Here is a 16,888-nt window from a genome sequence, read left to right on the forward strand (position 1 = left end):
GTCGAAAAGTCACAAAAATTGGTGAATTACATGGAAAATGTTAGAAACATTTCCTATACTATATATATTGTGAATTTCTTTTTTTTTTATAGAGGGATTGGCTGTTGGAGTTGGTTTTGGGGCAATAGGAACTACACCAGGTGCAACTTTAGAAAATGCAAGGTATTGTCGCTATCTTTTTATCGGTTATTTGGAAAAATTAGAATTGGGAAATAAGAAGGAAGACAAATTGGGTATACCATCCTGGGACTCAATTCTGTTTGATTTCTAAGAGCTCTTGCAGGGAAGTAAATAATGGGGCTTCGGTATCTGAGGGGCGAAGGAGAATCATGTGCAGCCATGCTGGCCTAAGATAGCTTGGTTTTTAATTATTACCTGGCCAGGTTGGCTGACTCGGGGCCTCGCCCCGTATATAATCATAACCGTATTTTTGGTGTGTACCCCTGTTTCTTATAGTCCTAAGTAGCTCGTGGAAGGAGACTGTATGAAAGTTTTCCAGCCAGCACTGTACCAAAGATGAAAATAAAAACGAAAGAAACGCATATTTCATGATCTATACGTAAAAGTTTATAAAGTGTATGCTCTTTAGTTGTTATTTTTTTTTATTTTGTATTATGTGTTGATATTTGTTGCTATTATATTTTTTCTCATCAATTTCTTTATGTGCTGGGGACCCGCGAATTACCTGCAAAAGGTGATTACCCCGTCTTTAGTATGGCCCTGTCGGCCGTATCATTGCACGGTCGGATCAAACAGTTCGTAGTAACGAACTATAAGTAAGGACCGACCCGGCTCAATTGTAACTGAAACTCTAAAAAACGGAATTTTGATACAAATAGATAATCAAGAGAATTGAATTTTCATGCTAATTTTAAATAAATAAAGTCCTACCCATCAAGTGTTACGAGCCTAGGAAAAGTTGCCTTATTTGCGAAAAAGGGGGAACACCCCCTAAAAGTCATAGAATCTTAATGAAAATCACAGTATCAGATTCAGCTTATCAAAGAACCCTACTGTAGAGGTTTCAAGCTCCTGTCTGCAAAAATGTGGAATTTTGTATTTTTTGCTAGAAGAAAGATCACGGATGCGTGTTTATTTGGTTTTTTTCTGGGGGTGATCGTATCGAACCAGTGGTCCTAAAATGTCAGAGAGGGCTCATCCAGACGGAAAATAAAAGTTCCAGTGCCCTTTTTAAGCGACCAAAAATTGGAGGGCAACTAGGCCCCCTCCCACGCTCATTTTTTCCCAAAGTCACCGGATCAAAATTTTGAGATAGCCATTTTGTTCAATATAGTCAGAAAATCTAATAACTATGTCTTTGAGGACGATTTAATTCACCACAGTCCCTGGGGGAAGGGGTGCAACTTATGAACTTTGCCCATTGTTTGTTAATTGAATTGGTTATTGGAAAATATGCAGACATTTTCAGGGGGGATTTTTCTACTGAGGGGGTCGGGGGGAGAGGGTTATGTGTAAGGATCTTTCCATAGAGGAATTTTTCATAGGCCAAGAGAGTTTCCATAAAGGGGCGCTGGATTTCCCTTTATTTTTTACAAAAACAGTCAGAAATTAAATTTTCAAAAATAAATTTTCAACTGAAATTAAGGAGCAATATTAAGACTTGAAATGAACAGAAATTATCACGTGTATGAGGGGGTTTGTCCCCTCATCAATATCTCGCTCTTTACGCTATAGTATTTTTAGTAATTTCAAAAGAGCTTTTTATTCTAATTAAACGGCTTTTGGGATTCAGAGGGTATTCTTATAGAATTGGAAAAAAATTCAAACTTTAGCGTAAAGACCGAGGTAATGACGAGGGGGCCGACCTCCTCATATTACGTATATGAGGGAATTTCTTCCCCTCGTCATTACCTCGCTCTGTATGCTAAAGTTAGAATTTTGTTCAATAACGGCCGATATAAGCGATAATTTGTTTGTGTTATTTTTCGGCCAATCTTAGCATTTAATATTATCTTAAACAGCTTCTTAGTTATGATATTTATGTGATAATAAATCAAAAATATTGTATGTTTTTGGCTTGTGGTTGTTATTAAATAATAATAAAAAAAATTCCAACTGAAAGTAAGGAACAACATTAAAAATTAAAACGAGCAGACATTATTATGTATATGAGTAGGTTGCCCCCTTCTCAGTACCTCACTCTTTACGCTAATGTTTGACTTTTTGTCCCAACTATTTAAGAATGACTCCAGACACACAAGGACCGTTTAACTGGAATAATAAGTTTTTTACAAATTCACAAACATTTTAGAGTAAAGAGTGAGGTTCTGAGGAGAGGACAACTCCCTCATATATGTAATTCAACCAAAAAAAAAATCTGAGAAAATTGCGGTCCAAATAGTTCGTGGTAATGAACTGTAAGTAAGGAGTGACCCGACTCAATAGTAACCGAAACTCTAAAAAATAGTTCAAAAGAAAAGATTTTTATACCAATACATATTCTAAAAGAATCGGTTTTTTATGCTGATTTCAAATATATAAAATTTGCTAGGTTTAGTCATACCCATCAAAGGTTACAAGCCTGAGAAATTTTTTCTGATTTTCGAACAGAGGGGAAACACCCCCTAAAGTCAAGTGATCTTAATGAAAATCTAACCATCAGATTCCGCTTATCAGAGAACCCTACTGTCTAGGTTTCAAGCTCCTATCTGGAAAAATGTGGAAATTTTGTATTATTTTTTTGCCAGAAGAAACATCACGGATGTTTGTTTATTTATTTTTCCAGCGGTGATTGTATCAACCCAGTGGTTCTAGAATATTAGAATAGGGCTCATTCGAACGGAATTAAAAGTTCTCGTGCACTTTTTAAGTGATCAAAAAAATTGGTGGGCAACTAGGCTACCTCCCCCGCCAATTTTCTCCCAAAATCGTCCGATCAAAGTTTTGAGATAGCCATTTTGTTCATCATAGTTGAAAGGCCCATAACTATGCCTTTGGGCATAAGGTGACCCCCCCCCCCACAGCCCCAGGAGAAAGGTCTTTAAGTTATAAAACTTGCCCATTGTTTATGCGTAGTATTTGTTATTGGGATGCATGGATACATTTTCGGGTGGGGAAGGACAAAGTTTCTGCTGGGGGTTTTCCCACGGGGAAATTTTTCATGGGGAGGGAAAATTTCCCTCCTCAACGCCTCGTTCTTTACGCTAAAGTTTGACTCTTTCTCACAACTCTATTTTTTTTAAAATACATCTCCCTTCATATACGGAATAATTACTGTCCGTTTTAAGTTTTAATGTCGCTCCTTACTTTCAGTAGAAAAACTTGTTTTTTTAAATTTAATTACCTACAATAGAAAATTATCCTACCTTTTGTACCACCGTATCGAAAACACGGTATGGCCGATTTACCTACACAAAGAGATTATCTCGCAATTAGTGTAGACGTATTTTTATGTGAATTATCCTTTTAGACTCGTTTATAAACAACAACTATAGTTTATAAAATGTGATTTTATTTTTGTGAATTAACTGTGTTTTTATGGCACTTGGTATTTATCAAGTGACATATAGAGATCGCAAATTCTGTCAGTCTGTCTGTCTGTCTGTCCCGGTTTTGCTAGTTTAGGCACTTCCAGATAAGCTAGGACGATGAAATTGCGTATCAGGGACCAGACCAGATTAAATTAGAAATAGTCGTTTCCCCGATTCAACCTTCTGGGGGGTTGGAGTGGGGGGACGGTTAATTCGGAACAATTAGAAAAAATAAGGTATCTTTAACTTACGAACGAGTGATTGGATCGTAATGAAATTTGATTTTTGGAAGGAAGGGGGAGTTGGAGGAAGAAACCAGAAATCTTGGAAACGCTTAGAGTGGAGAGATCGTTATGATACTTGGTGGAAAGAATAGGCCCAAGTCCTAGATACGTGATTGAAATAACCAGACCGGATTGGCTTTCTTCGGGGGAGATGGGGTGGATCAATTCGGAAAAATAGATAAAATGAGGTATTTTTAACTTACGAACGGATGATCAGATCTTAATGAAATTTGATATCTAGAAAGATCTTATGTCTCCTATGTACCGTTTTCAATTCGAATGCGATCCGGGGACATAAGGGGGTGGAGGGGGGAAACACAAATCTTGGAAATCGGAAATCTTGGCAAACACTTAGAGTGGAGAGATCGGAATAGAACTTGATGGGAAGAATAAGTACAAGTTCTTGATACGTTGTTGACATAACTGGACCGGGTCCGCTTTCTTTGGGGAGCTGGGGGGGGGGATTTCCAGTGCTTTGGCGAGTTCGGTGCTTCTGGACGTGCTAGGACGATGAAAATCGGTAGGCGTGTCAGGGACCTGCATAAATTGACTTGATAACAGTCCCTTCCCAAATTCGACCATATGGAGGGCTGGAGGGAGAGGAAAAATTGAAAAAAATTAGGTATTTTTAACTTACGAATGGGTGATCGGATATTAATGAAATTTGATATTTAGAAGGATCTCGTTTCTCAGAGCTCTTATTTTAAATCCCAACCGTATCCGGTGTTAATTTGCTCTCTTCGGGGGAGTTGGGGGGAGGTGTTAATTCGGAAAAAATTGAAAAATTGAGGTATTTTTAACTTACGAACGGGTGACTGGACCATAATGAAATTTGATATTTAGAAGGAATTCATGTCTCAGAGCTCTTATTTTAAATCCCCACCAGATCTGGTTACATTGGGGGGAGTCGGAGGGGAAATCGGAAATCTTTGAAAACGCTTAGTGTGGAGAGATCGGGATGAAACTTGATGGGTAGAATAAGAAAATATCGTAGATACGCGATTGACGTAACTGGACTGGATCTGCTCTCTTCGGGTTAGCTAGGGGGGGGGGGTCCAGCGCTTTGGCGAGTTCGGTACTTCTGGACGTGCTAGGACGATAAAAATTGGTAGGCGTGTCAGGGACCTGCACAAATTGACTTGATAAAGTCGTTTTCCCCGATTCGACCATCTGGGGGGTTAAAGGGAGAGGAAAAATTAGAAAAACTGAGGTATTTCTAACGTACGAATGGGTGATTGCATCTTAATGAATTTTGATATTTATAAGGACCTTGTGTCTCAGAGCTATTATTTTAAATCGTGACCGGCGTTAAGCCTCTGATTTTCCTTTGAAATCAATCTATTGATTCTTAGAATTTTGCTAGAGCTCATGCCATATGAGCTCTTGCCTCTTGGCTCTTCCGACCTTGTCACAAGTCCCATATTAGCTCTTAGCTCTTGTTTCTCATCTTAATTTGTTCTTCCCTTTTTTCTTGTTGATAATTGATTCCAAACGTGAAGTTGGAACATTCTCTTGTTTATTATTCTTTGTTTACTCATTTTTTATTTATTTTTTACTAACGTTCCTTTCGTATTCTTATGAAAGTTTTATACGTTTCTTTTTAAATATAAATAGCATGGTCGTATATCTAAGAAATTATTCATAAAGCTATAGCTATTGCTTTTTAATAAGTTTAATATAACAATTCACGCTGTAATCCTCCAGACAGGGTTACTGCTACCTATGTCTGATTTTTCTTTAAACTGCAATTTTCATGTCCAATTGTGAGTTTCACTTTTTTTTTCTTTTTTTTGTATATGATTTCTGGACTCCCTGGCTTCTGGTATGATTTTCATAAAATCAAGTTTATTTGTTTTTGTTTTATTCAACGTAAATTTTTTGATTTAAAGTTCTAATATTTTTAATAATTTGATTTTACTCTAATAATAAATAGTAAGGCTGTATGGCTTAAAAACAGTTTTTGTTTGATAGCCATTTCAATCGAGAATAGCTTGTTGGACTTAAAAAATTGTATATCATGTCTAGATTGTTGAATCTTTTTATTCTGTGTTCCAGAAATCTTGCCATCGGAATTGGAATTCAAAATTTTCCTGAAGGACTAGCTGTTAGTTTACCCCTACGAGCTGCCGGTTTTTCAACGTTTAAAAGTTTTTGGTAACTATTTTCAATGTATATTTACTCCACTTTTGTAATAACTTTGATCAGATAACGGATATTGTCTTACATCTCGTAATATTAAATATATTGCAAAAGAACACACACTCACGCAAGGCCGAAATATGCCGTTGTTATATGAGCCCAATTCGTTACGCTAGGTGTGTGACATGCCTACCCTGGTCCCAATATCTCAGCGTTTTGTATGAGATTTTAATTCTTCAAAAACGGCATAGCAATTGTTGAGAAACTCACGATAAAATGCTCCCCAGGGGCCAGTTCTTCGGTCTCAGTGGTCCTGTCTTTCAATCGAGTATTTCTATTAGAATCATACTCTTTATTAGAATCATCATATTTATTACAATGTTGACCGATTAGTTTTTAAGGTACTATGAAAATCAAAGCAAAAGCATGTTTTGCCTCCTAGACCCAGTTTAGGGTCTATACCTGAAAAGTACGATTTTCCAGATTTCTTCACTCTTACCCCTCCCCATGACCTGCTTTTTGCTTGGCCCTAGATGGGCATTTAAATCGCATGTTTGTCAATCTTTCATTCTTCCTCTGTAAAACGTTGCCTAGCCATCTTTACCTTTCTAAATAGGTAGTAACTAGCAATGAACAGCAAAATTCTTCTTTTGACCAAACATAGCCCACTGACTACATTGGATCATTTTTCATCAGACTATACTGAATGTTTTGCGTTGCACCTGCACGCTTGGTGTCGGTGATTGGTAGGTAAGTGGCCTAGTGACAGATATTTTTAGTCGAGAGGTGAGGGACTCAGTTACCTTGACCACTGCTGGCTTTATTCAGTTAAGCCCTGTCTTCATTGTGGGGTTTTTAGGTGAAGTAGGTCAGTGAAACTTTTTTTTTTTACCGGATTAGTATTTTCTCACGAGATGGAAAACAGAAACTTGTCGAGGAATAAAGTGGGTGCGATCACCTTTTCATGACGACATGTTGTTCGAGCGGAAAATTTAATAACTTGAAGAAAAGACTAAAATAACTGCGCAAATACGTGAAAGTCGTAACCCAGAATAAAATTGGACCTGTCACGAAAATGTAAGAGGCCAGCATTATTTAAGATATTTTTTTTTTGCTGAAAATACAAAAGCTGTTTTTTTTCAAAATCTAAAGGGAAAGGACATTTTTATTTTTCTCAATATCACAAATAAATTCTGGTTCTTATGTGTTATAACGACCACACTCATGAAGTGAGGTTAGGTCAATCATAATGAAATATACGAAAATATAGGCGAAGTCAATCGAATGAAAAAAGCTTCTCCTTCACTAGATTTACCTTTTCCTGGAAAAACAAGTCAGTAAAATAAGAAAAGTTTTTTATTCACCACACGTGCCTTTTCCTGAAAGAAAAAACCGATCCAAATATGCATGATTTGTCTTTGGTGCCTTAACTAGCATCTATAGAGACCGTAGCTACCAGAAAAAGTAAAAACGCATGGCCAAGGCCGTATCAAGGGATTGCTGCGTTTGAACCTCCTAATCACGAAATTTTTGTCTGGCTCGTAAAAAAGTTACAAAAATACATATAAGTAAGTTTTCGAGGCGTATTGCAATTTTTTCGAACAAATAATTCCCTCTGCATTAAAATCCTGGATATGGTCTTTGGCATGGCTGAGTTTGCCTGAAGGCCAAAATGAAGACGCGGCTTTATTCCCAAAGGGTTTTGTTTGAACTGTACAAATTCGATTTCAATGAATAATAGCGTTATTAATTTGTTACATGCCATTTTGTATTTCGAATATTTCTTATTGCACTTGAATTCAGAATCGCACAATGGTAACAGGTGATCTTTATGAGTTTACACTAACACCTGCACTTGCTGTAAGTGCGTACGCATGATTTTATTTTGAGGGGACTAGAGTGACATACCGAGGGGGGCATATCTTATATAAGACAAAGAAAATACATATTATTTTCATAATGTAAGAATGTCACCATAAACAGTCACTTTATCAAAATTATTTCTTAAAAGCAAAGGTTTTTCTTTTCTACAAAATATGGTATCCTTAGGTATGGCCAGTTAAGTGGGATTGTAGAGCCAATAGCTGGAGTTCTTGGAGCTGCAGCAGTTCAGTATATGACTCCGCTTTTACCTTACGCCTTATCATTTGCTGCTGGTGCAATGATTTTTGTCGTTTTCGATGATATTTTACCCGAAGCGAGGAACAGGTAATAATTATTCTTTTGCATATAAGTAAGAGACCATCACGTCCCATATTAAAAACTTCAATACTCCATAACTCCTAAAAAAATATCAAGCAGTTCGTGGCAACGAACTGTAAGGAAGAGGCAACCCGGCTCAATAGTAACCGAAACTCTAAAAAAAAAGGTGTATCTATGCCAAAAGATACATAAAAAAAATCGAATTTTTATGCTGATTTTAAATAGTCTTACCTATTAAAAGTTACGAGCCTGGGCAAATTTGCCTTATTTTCAGAAAAAGAGGAAAACACTCCCTAAAAGTCATAGAATCTTAATGAAAAAATACCATCAGATTCAGCGTATCAGAGAACTTTACTGTAGAGGTTTCAAGCTCCTATCTGCAAAAATATGGAATTTTGTATTTTTTTTGTCAGGATAAAGATCACTGATGCATGGTTGTTTGATTTTTTTTTCCAGGGAGAAACGTATCGACCCAGTGGTCCTAGAATGTCGTGACAGGGCTCATTCGAATTGAAATCAAAAGTTCTAGTCCCTTTTTAATTAAAAAACTGCATTTTATGTACAAGCTTGACGAATGGACGCTATCAAATTGAGTGCCAAAATCAGGATGAGAAATCCGCAGCTCTAAAGAAGTGTCGAGTTTTAAAACGGTACAGGATCAAACAGTTCGTGATAACGAACTGTAAGTAAGTGGTGACCCGGCTAAATAGTAACTGAAACTAAAAAACGGAATTTTAATACCAATAGATACATCAAAAGAATTGGATTACAGTAAAGAGCAAACTCAAGCCCAAAGGAACTGAACCCTGTGACTTTTTTAAATTTAAAAGATATGCTTTAAATTCGATACATTAAAAGTTCTCCGTGACGGGGAATCGAACCCCGGTTTTCCGCTTGACAAGTAGGTGTGCCTTTAATTGTACCGTCAGAGACTTATGAAATGTAATTTAATCAAAGAATCGATATATTTTACTCGATATATTTTACAGTAAAGAACGGACAGTAAAGCATATAATAAATAAATACTACTAAAAGACTAAAAGTTTGCAATAAAGTCTTGCTTTCCTAAAAACCAGCATCATCCATCCACATATAACAGACAAAGTTGCCCCGGTTGAGGTTTGAACTCATGACCTTACGGTTATAAGACTTACACCCTTTCGACTGATCCATCAAGGTCTTTCTATTATGAAAGACAAAATAAGTATGATCTTTATTTTCTGGGCTTAGACAATATCAAATTACTGATTACTTTTTACTAAGCCGAGTGTTCCGGAAATGAACAATTAATATATTTTGTTGAAATAACTTTCAAACAATCTATTTGCTGATGCTTGAAACTGAATTGATTGCATTCCATGCTTTCAACTTCTATATTCACCTGGGATTTGTATTCGAAGGGCCAGAGTTTAAAACGAAAAAGATCTTTTTAAAAATGTCAAACAGAAAAAGGTCATAAACAGAATTGACAAATTTTTTCTACCATATATATAAACTCCGCCATAGAAAAGACAAGTTTCAAGTCGATTCTTAGACCGATTGACAAAAATGGGTATATACTTACTAAAACCTTGTAGGGGTGGAATGGACTTACCTTGGTCTGGAGGGCGGATTCCAGGGAAATTCTACACGAAGAGGAAAGAATTTCCTGGTATGGTTTGACAAATTGTCATAAATTAAATTTTAAAAAATCAGTTTTTTCAACTAAAGGTAAGGAGCAACATTCAAACTCAAAACGAACAGAAACTATTCCGCATAGGTGAGGAGTTGCCCCTTCCTCCTCAAACCCCTTTTTAACGCTAAATTTTGACTTTTTGTCGTAGTTCTCTAAGAAAGACTGCCCAAATAGAGGACCAGAAGTGGTCTTAGGCCTCATAAAATGGGAGGGCAGGTATACTACAGGAGGTTAAAAATATAAAATAAAAGGAATTTAATTTCAAGTTTCAGAAAAAAATTGGGGCGCATGGGCGAATGAATATAAACGAGAGGTATTCTGAAAAGATTTTAAGACTTTAGCGTAAAAAGCAAGGGTTGAGGAGGGAAAACCGCCGAAACATACAGATTCGTATATGTATTCTTAAAGAATTTTAAGACTTTAGCGTAAAGAGTGAGGGTTGAGGAGGGAAAACCCCCCACATATACAGATTAGTTTCTGATCTTTATAATTTGTAATGTTACTTCTTATTTTTAGTTGAAAACAACTCTGTTGTTTTATTTAATCAGTCGGTAAAAAAAAACCAGCCAGTCGATAAAATCCGTTATCCTCCCCCCCCTTTAAAATTTTGGGTAGTGGTGGCTCTTGTTGGTATAAGACCAGGTTGACGGGAAGTAACTACTCGTTTCTCGTGCTCCCAGCCTTTTATTTCTATGTAATTCTGTCATAGGGCAAATTATTTTTTAACCTTTATCTGGAAATGATGCTGATTTTCATAGACTCTCCTAACAGTTTGTAACCAAGAACGTGGGTAGATGTTGATTAATATGATGCATATATTACAGCGGAAATGGTAAACTGGCTACGTGGATGTCAGTATTCGGGTTCGTGACGATGATGAGCTTAGATGTTGGACTCGGCTGATTTTGAAATATGAAAGAAAACTAATTAAATTTCTCCTACTTACTAAGATAAGAGTGTCTACTTAATTTTCCATGTTTTGTTATAATTGTCTTGACATTTTTTTTTAATATACCGTTGTCTTGTCTTTTGTCTGCTCTTAGACTGTATTGTCTTTCAAGGTGTTTTTTTCTTTCAAGGTGTTTGTTTTCGAGATTTAATTTTCTTTCAAGGCGGTTTTTTCTTTCTGGACTTTTTTTCCGGTGATCCTTTATAATCTAAAAATGTTTTTGTCCGCGTTAGGATTCTAAAGGGACTACCCTTCAATGGAATGGAGTGCTAAACAGGTGGATCATTGATTGTTATAATCAATGGTATATAATACGATTGTAAATCAATATTTTTTTCCCATTGATTGCTATAATCAAAATTACCGCATCAGTCATTCTTCGAATGGGATGGACCTAAAGCTTAACCTGGGTATACACAAGACTATGAAAAAAAATTTCATGTGTTAAAGACTCTCCTGGTGTATGTTTTCAGAATTTTTGAATCCATAAGAAGGGTTCTTTGATATGGAGTGCACATAGGGCTCTTACAGGTTCCTGTCCCAACTCTCCTCGGAACTTTTACGACTTTATCTACAAAGTCTTATTTTCTTAATATTTGACAAATTTGTCTATATTTGTTTTTTTTAACTCGCCCCTCCCCCTTTTACAAAATACTGTGTATGTGTCTAGCCTGTCACTCTGTGTCATTTTCAAAATAACCTCTGTCTCAATCTTGTTAAAAAAAAATTGTGATAGATTTTTGTCTTGAATGATAAACCTTGTAATATCAATAACAACGGGGGGGGGGTATACTTCATGGCAACTGATGGCACAATCCCGTTACATCCACAAGAAGTTTCAAGGGGCGCTGGGCTCAATAGTAAAAATAAATTTTGTGTGCATGAACTTCTCAAGACTTGCACAAATTTAGCATTTCAGGGGCTGGCGCCCAGTCTCTCCTGTGTACTTCTCTGGCTCACTCCAGGGACTATAGAATACTATATAAATACTTTGAATACTCTTAAAATGTTAAGGCTACTCTTAGATTTTGTTTTTCTCCTATGAAATGGTCGAAACTTCTGTAAACTTGGGCAAAGGGCTAGGAATTATTTCTGCTGAATAGACATTCGATGTTGCACTGAGTTGTGTATTTTTATGGGGTGGGTGGGCAAGGGGACAGTCGCCCCTCCAATAATTTGGAGAATAAATATTATATAGCCCGTGTCCCTTGACTCTCCAGATGCGGTCCCCTCTTGGCCCCCAATAAAAATGCTGAAGCTACGCCCCTGGTTGTACCTGATGGCTCATCTTATCCTATACTTTTTAATAATATACTTTTTAATATATACTGTACTTTTTAACATATAATATACTTCTTAATAGCGACATTCTAAACAATCACAAGGATTTTTTTTTTTTAATTTAAATTACAATTCTGGAAAATACTTGGCCCGTAAGGGATCTAAATCACACCAAATTTCTCAATATAAAGTCAGATTGCATTGTAAAATTTCTTGCAAAACGATTTTGTATGCATGTCATGATCTTGCTAGAAGGCAAAGTGGTAAATCTATCTATATCTTCTAATATAAATAAAAATATACTGTCCGTCTGTCCGTCTGTCTGTCACTAAGTATGATGTCAATATATAAAAAGAAATTAACTAAAAAAACTTAAAAGAATTAAAGACTATCATCTATGAAAAAACTAAAAAAAAAATAAAAAAAAATAAAATAAACTAAAAAAGGAAAAAAACTAAAAAAAAACTAAAAAGAAAAAATAAAAAATAAAAGAAAACTAAAAAAAGAAAAAAGAAAACAGCTGAAACAAAAAAAGAAAAGAAAAGAAGAAAGTAAAAAAAGTAAAAACTAAAAAAGAAAAAAAAACAAAAAAAGGAAAAAACTAAACATGAGGAAAAAAATAAACAAAAATAAAAAAAGGAAAAACTAAAAAAGAAAAAACTAAAAAAGAAAACTAAGAAAAGACAAAAACTAAAGAAAGAAAACTAAAAAAAAGACAAAAACTAAAGAAAAAGAAAAACCGAAAAAAACTAAAAAAAAGAAAAAGACTAAAAGAGAAAAAAATAAAAAACTAAAAAATTGGTGTAAGGCTGGCTAATGTTGGTTCTTGCCAGTTTCTCCTGGGCTTCAAGAGGGGAGAGGGGCTGGTATGATCAAGGAGGGATGTGCATTGGCTGATTTAAGACAGGCTGCATGAGATTCAATCTCATAAGAAGGACTGGATATGGCTGTCTTTGGCAGCCCTGTATCAACAGAGGTGCATTTTTTCGCTCAAGTTTTTCGGCTTCGCAGTTCAGTCTTGGAAAGTAGCTTCCTCCTTCTACGGAAAATGGGACACACATTAGGACAACAGTTAATGAAACAAAAGCCATGAGCAAACTTTTTTCACAGACTTACCCTAGTTTAAGCACTTTTCACGGGTAAAAAGAAAGAATCGTCCCGAGGGCAGAGCAAGAACTATGTCTGCATCAATTGCAGCGTAGGCCGCATCATTCCATGTAGGCATTGATAACAATCAAACGAGGGGCTGTCTTTTGTCATTTCGTCACATATGAGACAACTCAGGTCAGAATCTAAGCAGTCATTTCTTTCCACTGTTAAATTTTCTATAGCAGCCATAATTCTCGGTGCGACGTCAGGAGCTGCTGGTGATTTTGTCAACACATTTTCAAACGGGGAAATAGCATTCGTTTAAATTGTTCATGGTTCTTCTCGTTGTTATTTAGCTATTTTGGACTGTTATTTTTCGACTTCAATTTAGTCAGAATAAAGTTTTTTTTAGTATCGTTTCGCACTCAAATTATGCACACAAGTGTCTTCTTCAAGTCATTTGAGTACTTAGTCTTTCCGCAGCCAAAAGGAGACCATTGTTGCATGTAATACAGTGAACGACACCTGTTTTATTGCTTATTCCTTTTGAGCAGATGTTAAAACGGGTTTTCCCTCGGGGAAATAGTGTTCGTTTTAAATTGATCACAGTTCTTCTCGTTGTTATTTGTTTTATTTTGGATTGTTATTTTTCGACTTTAATTTGGTCAGGATACGTTTTTTTTATCTTTTCACACAAAATTACGCACATAAAGGTCCTCTTCACGTCATTTGATTACTTAGTTTTTATGCAGCTAAAAGGAGACCGTTTGTTGCATTTAATACCATACACACTACCTGTTTTTTTCCTTATTCTTTTTGAGCAGATGCCGCTGTATCCTGGATCCATAATAGATGTCGATTTTGTGCACAAAAAACTTCAGGCGAGTTCAAAGAGTTCAATCCTCTAAGTTAATTAAATCTCTTAGTCTAAGTCTCTGTAGTTATTAAATCACTAAATCCCAAGAGGACTTATATTAAGTAGTAGAGATGTCAGTAGCAAGTAGATAAAATAATTCAATTATGAATGTTTTCAGGAAAATCACACAGGTTGAAACCTTACTTTATTAAAAGGTTAATATCCAAAATAAGGTGTTGACTACTGCAACTACTACTAATGCAACACTAACAGTGCAAGTAACTACTACCGAAACTACTGTGATAATAGTATGAGTAAGGCCAAGTCTATGAAGGTAAAATTTGAGACGAAGTAACAAGAGACACTATTGACAATATCATACAATTGTATTAAGTTGAGCAGTAATACTACTGCTGTGACTACTATTATAACTGTAAGTAAGGGTTTGAAGGTGAAACTTTCAGAGAATGCCATCTGTATGCAGGTTGTCAAAAGGGCATTTTAGTAATATCTTAGGAACAGTTTTGCGTGTGAAATTAAAACTCTCAAGACTTGTTGTGGGAAATGTTAAACTAACCAAAAACAATATTTGCATCATAATACTATTACTTCTACTGCTATTGTTTCTACTTCTACGACTACTACTACTGCTACTAAAGCTAAGACTACTACTGTTAGACTATTAATATCGAGTTGAAACGTTTACGGGAGTTTCAATTAAACGAAAAAAAAAACTATAAGCAAGCAAGTATCAAAAGGGTTGCCATTTTGTTCAGGATAGCTGAACGGTCTAGTAACTTTATCTTTAGGGTCATTGCGTAGGTCAGCCCCCCATAGTTATGCAATTTGCCCACTATGCTTAGAAACTAAATGTTGCGTTAAAATCAAATCAAAATGCATTGTGCGTATGCTAGTTGTCAATAAGACATTTCAGTAATATCCCTTAGAACAACTGAGGGTATTATGTCTAAACTTTTGAGCCTACTTCTATTACTACTTCTGCTCTTAAATTTTAACTAAATCAAAAGAGTGTAAGTGTATCCAAGCTGTCAAAGAGCATAGATTGAATTTTCTGTGAATGCTACTGAATCTTATTTTTCAGGTCAACTAGAGGAGGTATAAAACTAAATTAAACACTACTCTTTGTGTCCGGATTTTTAAAAGAATGTATGTTGTTAAAAATTGTTGAAAAAGTTTATCCATCATACAAATAGCAGGCCAAAAAATAAATTCTTCAAGAAAACTCGAGCTGATTTAAATTGTTATTGTGTTTTTCCCTGAAAAAGACTATGTCAATATAAAACGAAGAAAAATTTATTAAAAAAAATTCTCCACAAAACATGCTTGTCAAAAAAAAAGAACTCCATTAATCCAAAAATGAGCAAAAATGGAATCAAATAATCTACCAAGCTAAAACTACCACAAATCAGCATCGGTAAATATATGAAACCCAAAACGAACAGATTTTAAAATGAATAACCAAGTCAAACCCAAAACAGTTTTCACTTTCAACTTTAAAAAATCAAATATTATTAACATTTAAGGAATAAATATGAGTATATGTACATTAAACTGACAATGCACATTCTTTTGTATTTTTTCAGTAAAGTGAGAGAGAGAGAGAGAGAGAGAGAGAGAGAGAGAGAGAGAGAGAGAGAGAGAGAGAGAGAGAGAGAGAGAGAGAGAGAGAGAGAGAGAGAGAGAGATCGGTATATTTAAAAACTTTTGTAGCATAGCTAAATTCAGTTTTTTCACAAAATCATACTTTTAAACAAAAATCATACAGTGCAAATTTTGTTGTGGCCTTGGGAAGGTTTTGAGCCTTACTCATGTTAGCTCCTGGTCGTTTTGAGTTTGACTCTGTTATTTATTTTAATTTCTGTTCGTTTTGGGTTACATTTATTTACTGATGTTGATTTGTGGTAGCTTTTAGCTTGGTAGATTATTTGATTCCATTTATGCTCATGTTTGGTTTAATGGAGTTCTTCCCTTTTCTTTGAAAAAAATTATATTGGGGAAAAGTTTTTTTTTATTAATCACATAAAACAGTTGAAAAAGATGCCATTATGGCCATTTCCACTCTCAGATTTGCTCTTGGAATTGGGGATTATCTCGGTTGGAGATTATTATATCATGGAAATTTTCTTTATCTTTGGAAAATGTGGCCATTTCTTGAAAATTAAAGTTAATTTGGTAAATATGTACGAAATTCCGTAACTCGCATGGGATAACTGAACACACTAATCAATTACTTCTTATGTCTTTACCAAATATAATAATAAATTCATTTGCAAATCCACCTCAACCCCAAGATGATGCCATATAACCGAAGAAATATATTATAGCTAAAAGAAAACCCTAAAACAGGTGAATTATTAATTCATAATATACAGGATGTTTTTGTTACTCATATTATCATGTTCACGTCCATTATTATATTTTTAAAATCCTTTAACATTATTTTGTAAATAACGTACTCGATCACACACGGAGATAAATTACAGACTGAGAAGATAACCGTTTTAATATAGGAGCTAGGATAATTAAGGCTATACGTGGACCCTCGAAAGAGGGGGTTGCATTAGCGAGTGAATTGATTAGTGTGTTTTGTCAGAGCATATAAAAAAGTAATCAAGAAGTGTGTTCACCTTGTCCCTATGTCACTTATGGAATCTCATATGTACTTACCATTAATGTAAGAAAGTAAACATATAAACATCTGATTTTTAAAAGTTATCATTCTTCTATTATCGGGTTCTAACCTCGTATACGATTAAATTTTACAAAAATGCTAAACGTTCCTTCATAGTATGCTGCTTCAATAGCTGAATATTGCACTGTAAATATTGAAACTTCGAAAAAATAAGGAGATTTTTTTTTAACTCCCAAATATATAACATGACCCTCGAAAGTGCGTATTTT

The 16,888-nt window shown here is 35.3% G+C and overlaps 1 protein-coding gene across 1 annotated transcript in view; it reads left to right on the forward strand.

Moving 5' to 3' along the window:
• LOC136040304 (zinc transporter ZIP11-like) overlaps positions 1-10,818 on the forward strand; it is a 52,616-nt gene extending 41,798 nt beyond the window's left edge. Inside the window, exons 5-8 of the mRNA XM_065724546.1 lie at positions 93-162; positions 5,831-5,929; positions 7,964-8,122; positions 10,616-10,818. Of these exons, the coding sequence (XP_065580618.1) occupies positions 93-162; positions 5,831-5,929; positions 7,964-8,122; positions 10,616-10,694 (407 nt within the window). The 3' untranslated portion in view covers positions 10,695-10,818. The remainder of the gene's footprint in view (positions 1-92; positions 163-5,830; positions 5,930-7,963; positions 8,123-10,615) is intronic.
• Positions 10,819-16,888: the final 6,070 nt, after the last annotated feature.

Source organism: Artemia franciscana, chromosome 20, assembly GCF_032884065.1.
Source record: "Artemia franciscana chromosome 20, ASM3288406v1, whole genome shotgun sequence".
Classification (NCBI taxonomy): domain Eukaryota; kingdom Metazoa; phylum Arthropoda; class Branchiopoda; order Anostraca; family Artemiidae; genus Artemia; species Artemia franciscana.